Here is a 4,720-nt window from a genome sequence, read left to right on the forward strand (position 1 = left end):
TGGCTGCACATCAAATTTTTTTTTGCCTTCTTAAAGAGTAAAAATTACATTTCTTTCTGATTCTATAATTATAAACAATAAACAATTATGAGAGTTGTGATATCGTTTGTACTCTTGCAGGTTGTTATCCATATTGAATATTTGGAAGTAATGGAATTCATGAATAATAACTAAAGCCTCTCCTAGCAACTAGCAAATTTAGTAGCTTCATACTCTCTCTCACTTATATGGACAATATAAATGATAACAATGACATGCTTGCAAGAGAGGGAAAGTGTTTGAAGAGGAAAAGGGCAATTATTGGAAGCAGAGAAAGATGACCCTCTCTTTTGTTTTTTACCTATATTATTTATCTTCATTTCTGAAAAGCCATGTCAACTGTGTTGCAACTAAATTTATGAGCCATAAATATTCGACATACTTCATTGAGGGTTAACTCAAACGATTTGCTCAATATAAGAGATAATTAAACCTTGGTAGAGATTATTTTGTTATCCTCTGTTGATCTTACTGATGGTGTTCCTTAGCACGGTAAATCATCCATTCATCCTCCACAGTTTCTACTACAATGACATTGCACCTTCCTCCACAATTAAATTTTCTTTTAATGTTAGATATGTTTATAGATAACTGATCCTAACTCATCAGTTAGTTTAATTGTATACGTTAGTATTTCATTCTAGTAATCGATTTCCATTCTAACAATTTATTCACCAAAAAATAAGAATGATTCTAAATGAAATGATATTATTTGTTTGTTTAAAATGATTAGGCCTTGATGGAGATTAGAAACACTGAATAAGTTCAATTTACCAATATGCAACAATACATATACATCAACAAACAAAATCACGAGGATAATATTTCACAAGAAGAGTTCTAGCATCAACAAACAAAGTTCCAACATCCAATTTAATTTAAAAAAGAAAACAAGTTAATTCTAAAGCTTGTTTAGTTTTTCTCTAAGGTAATGTTACTCTGGTGTCTCCTGCAACTCTGGCTGCAAGCTCATGTTCTCCAATGCGAAATTTAGTGCCTCTAAGGTTTGCATTGGCCACAAAATTCCCATCCTTAATCTTGACAGGGCTAACCTCAGAGAGAAGGTCCAAGCATGGTAGTTGACATACCTCTTGAAGCAGGGAGTGAGACTTACAATACCCTAAAACAAATTGTTCAGTGACATTACTGGGACGCGTTTCAACATGGCAGGTTTTCATCCTCCACTCAAGATATTGAGGTGTCCAGGATTGAACAAGATTCTCAGCTAAAAGCCCAAATGTCGACGGAACATAAACTGAAGCCTGCATCATCTCAATCAAACAATTTAACAAATAAAGATTGACATCAATCAATTGTACTAAGCAAAGATCAACAGAAAGGGTGGATGATTATACAGAAGATGAGAGGATTGCCGAATTTGTTGGATAAGGAGGAGGCATGTCCCATGGGTAAGCCACTAGCTTTCCATCCTTGACAATCTTGAAAGGATTGTACTCGGAGAGGACGAGGTCAACGTATATTTGTTGTAGGTTAGGTTTCCTGCAAATCCCTCTTAGAGAGAAGGTCCAAGCATGGTGGTTGACATACCTCTTGAAGCAGGGAGTGAGACTTACAATACCCTAAAACAAATTTCAAGTCGGATATCTTATTTCCTATCATAATGTTGTATTTTTCTGACAAGTCAGTCGTGCCAGATGCCTTCTTAGACTCAATCCTCAGTAGAGAGAACCAATTTGAAACATCATTTAAGGCGTCCATGGCAAGGCAAATGCTTTGGATGGTGGTGAGATCGCAGGAGAGAGCAATGCGGGTGCAGAGGGCTACCAGGTTGAAGAGAACAGAGGCCTTCTCCAAATGGATGTTATGCTGAGAAGAGTCCTGTTGTGGGCTGATGGCATTGTACCAAACAAAGATAGGTGGGTTGGGTAAGATATTCAAAGGGAAGAAAGGCTCAATCATGCAAAGGCATTTGAAATAATGGATGAGGCAGTCACGGCGAAAGGGTAGAGAAAGGTCATCACGCAGCATCTGATTGCGCAATTTGTGTAGCATTTGGAGAAGGCCTTCTACTCTCTTTGCCACGCTCTCAGAGTATTTGAGGATAAAGTAATTGCGCAGGGACTCATAGAGATTCAAGGGCTCACTCTTCTTCAAAGGAAGGAATGAAAGAATATCTGACCACGACGACAACGAAGATGAGAGGATTGCTGAATTTGTTGGATAAGGAGGAGGCATGTCCCATGGGTAAGCCACCAGCTTTCCATAATTCCATCCTTGACAATCTTGAAAGGATTGTACTCGGAGAGGAGGAGGTCAACGTATATTTGTTGTAGGTTGGGTTTCCTGCAAATCCCTCTAACTAATATCTCAGTGACACATTCTGCATCATGATCAAGAGCACAAGATTTGATCGATGAGTATACCTTAGAGAATGATTGCCTCAGACAAGCCGCCGCCTCAGCCTCAAAGAATGTCCTCTTCGCCAGAAGATGAGTTATCCAGGTTTGGTCTTGGTCAAAACAGTAGACATGTTTCAGCGCAGCCGCACTCGAAACATCAAGTATCAGTACATATGCTTTAACATAAAGCTCACAAACCTACATCATCATCATCATCATCAAATCATCATCACTAGAATGAAAAATAAATGTAAAATCAATCAAGAGTGAAGACTGACCGATACAAACGATGGGGCATATCGGTGTTGTTGGAGAGCGTAACTGTTGTCGTTGTTGTTGAGTTGTTGCTGTAATTCGAGCTCGGAAGCCTGAGCGGAGAAGAGGTGGTGCAGAAATTCCGCGAAGAGGAGAGTCAAATCGAGGGTGGCGGAGACCACGTCCTTGGCAAAAACATTCCAGAGTTGGAAGAAGAAATTGGCGGCAACTTTGAAGGATTCCATTGCAAGGTGACGGCCAAGGGCGGTGGTACGGTCACAAGAGGCAGCAATCTGGCTGCAGATGGCTCCAAGGTTGAAGAGAACAGCGGCCTTCTCCAATTGGATGCCGTTGCGCTGTGAGCATAGTTCCCCATCCTGATGCTCAGGGTTGAAGGGCATCGTACCAGACAAAGATGATGGGGTCGGCGTCGGCGTCGGAGGAGAGAGAGGTGAAGAGTGGCTCAACCATGCAAAGACATTGGAAGTAGTGGATGAGGCAGTCACGTTGCATGGGAAGGGAGAGGTCCCTTCTACGCTCCACCATGTCCCTGCGGCATTTGTTTAGGGTTTCCAGAACGCTTTCAACTTTTTCTGCATCGCTCTCCGAGTATTTTGAGGCTACCAACTTACGTAACGGCAGGTACAACTCTACCGGATCAGTCTTCTTCAGTGGGATTGACAGCACCGTTTCCGGGTTCAACAACTCCCGATCATTGTTGCTCATGGCGGCGTTGAATGATGCGATTAGGAATCAGAGAATTGGAATTGGAATTGCAAACCCCCCCCCCCCTTCTTAACTATTTGTGAAATTTTAATTCTGAGTAATACCCAAATAGGTCCCCAAGAAATTTATCATCCAACAGTTTTGTCTCCCACAAAATTTAACTAAGATTTCGACCCTGAGATTCTCAGATATCTCCCAATACGTCCCCAAAACTGTTTGATCCGGTTAATGTGGTGACGTGTCAGGTTAACTGTGACATGTCACCTTTAGGACATTTTAGTCCCCATCCACGCTGGACAAAACGACGTCGTATTGGAACTAGGGGCAAAACGACGTCGTTTTGGGAAGGACAAATTCGTCCCCATTTAGACAGAGAATACAAACGGCGTCGTTTTCATGTGGGGGACCTATTTGTCTTATAATAATATTTTAGGGGATCTATTTGACCTATAATTCGTGATATTAAAAGAAGTTATATTTACTTCAACGTAAACCTTAAAAACACATTGACATTGATCTATTCATTTATCAAAATGGTAACATAAATCTGAGAACCCAAACATGTTAACCACACAAATATTTGGCTTCAATAGCAACACAAACCAAATCAAATCAAAAGAAAGTTTATTATCTTTAACATAAACTAAACGAAACCATTCTAAACAACATAACGTCTTCTTCCTCCAACATAACAAAAGGTCGTAACATAACTAAGACAACAACTTTCACATTAATTCTTAGAAGCATCATTTCTTGAAAGACTGGTTCAACCCTCGACCATTCTAAACAACATAACGTCTTCTTCCTCCAACATAACAAAAGGTGGTAACATAACTAAGACAACAACTTTCACACTAATTCTTAGAAGCATCATTTTTTGAAAGACTGGTTCAACCCTCGTGTTGGAATGAATTTGAACAACTTAGATACTGTGGCACTGGTTGCAGCTGATATTATCTCAGCACTAACACTCTCCGAATTCTTGGCCCTAATTACTGTCTCCTTTGGACGTCTAAAAGAAAGCTGAGCTTGGAATAAACAGTATTGTTATTCACATTAATTCTTAAAAGCATCATTTCTTTAAAGACTGGTTCAACCCTCGTGTTGGAATGAATTTGAACAACTTAGATACTGTGCCACTAGTTGCAGCTGATATTGTCTCAGCACTAACACTTCCCGAATTTTTCGCCTTAATTACTGTCTCCTTTGGACGTCTAAAAGAAAGATGAGCTTGGAATAAACAGTATTTAGGGCCAAGCTCAGCTTTCTTTTAGACGTCCAAAGGAGACAGTAATTAGGACCAAGAATTCGGGGAGTGTTACTGCTGAGACAATATCAGC

The 4,720-nt window shown here is 40.1% G+C and overlaps 1 protein-coding gene across 4 annotated transcripts; it reads right to left on the bottom strand.

Annotated features, from left to right (window-relative positions):
* Window positions 1–798: 798 nt before the first annotated feature.
* LOC130933126 (vacuolar-sorting protein BRO1-like) lies at window positions 799–3,425 on the bottom strand. Of its 4 annotated transcripts, none has more exons than XR_009067618.1 (3): window positions 2,678–3,425; window positions 1,395–2,597; window positions 799–1,301 (listed from the first exon to the last, which is right to left on the bottom strand). XR_009067618.1 is itself a non-coding variant. In XM_057862647.1 (3 exons), exons 1-3 carry the CDS (start codon window positions 3,053–3,055, stop codon window positions 2,314–2,316), a joined length of 582 nt encoding a protein of 193 aa, XP_057718630.1. In that variant the 5' UTR covers window positions 3,056–3,425; the 3' UTR covers window positions 799–2,313. The 4 variants fall into 4 exon arrangements, 3 of the variants coding, with proteins under 3 accessions (XP_057718630.1, XP_057718629.1, XP_057718628.1); XM_057862647.1 differs by having other exon boundaries at window positions 799–2,343; window positions 2,424–2,597; XM_057862646.1 differs by having other exon boundaries at window positions 799–2,355; window positions 2,424–2,597.
* Between the last annotated feature and the right edge of the window lie 1,295 nt (window positions 3,426–4,720).

The sequence above is a fragment of the Arachis stenosperma genome, chromosome 6 (assembly GCF_014773155.1).
Source record: "Arachis stenosperma cultivar V10309 chromosome 6, arast.V10309.gnm1.PFL2, whole genome shotgun sequence".
In the NCBI taxonomy this organism is placed as follows: domain Eukaryota; kingdom Viridiplantae; phylum Streptophyta; class Magnoliopsida; order Fabales; family Fabaceae; genus Arachis; species Arachis stenosperma.

What these genes read in the sequence shown, in the direction of transcription:
- LOC130933126 (XM_057862645.1), bottom strand. Translation starts at nt 3,055, where the DNA reads ATGCCCTTCAACCCTGAGCATCAGGATGGGGAACTATGCTCACAGCGC. An exon ending in ATGCCCCATCGTTTGTATCG is followed by an intron (nt 2,598 to 2,677) that starts GTCAGTCTTCAC and finishes ATGATGATGTAG; the next exon opens with GTTTGTGAGCTTTATGTTAA.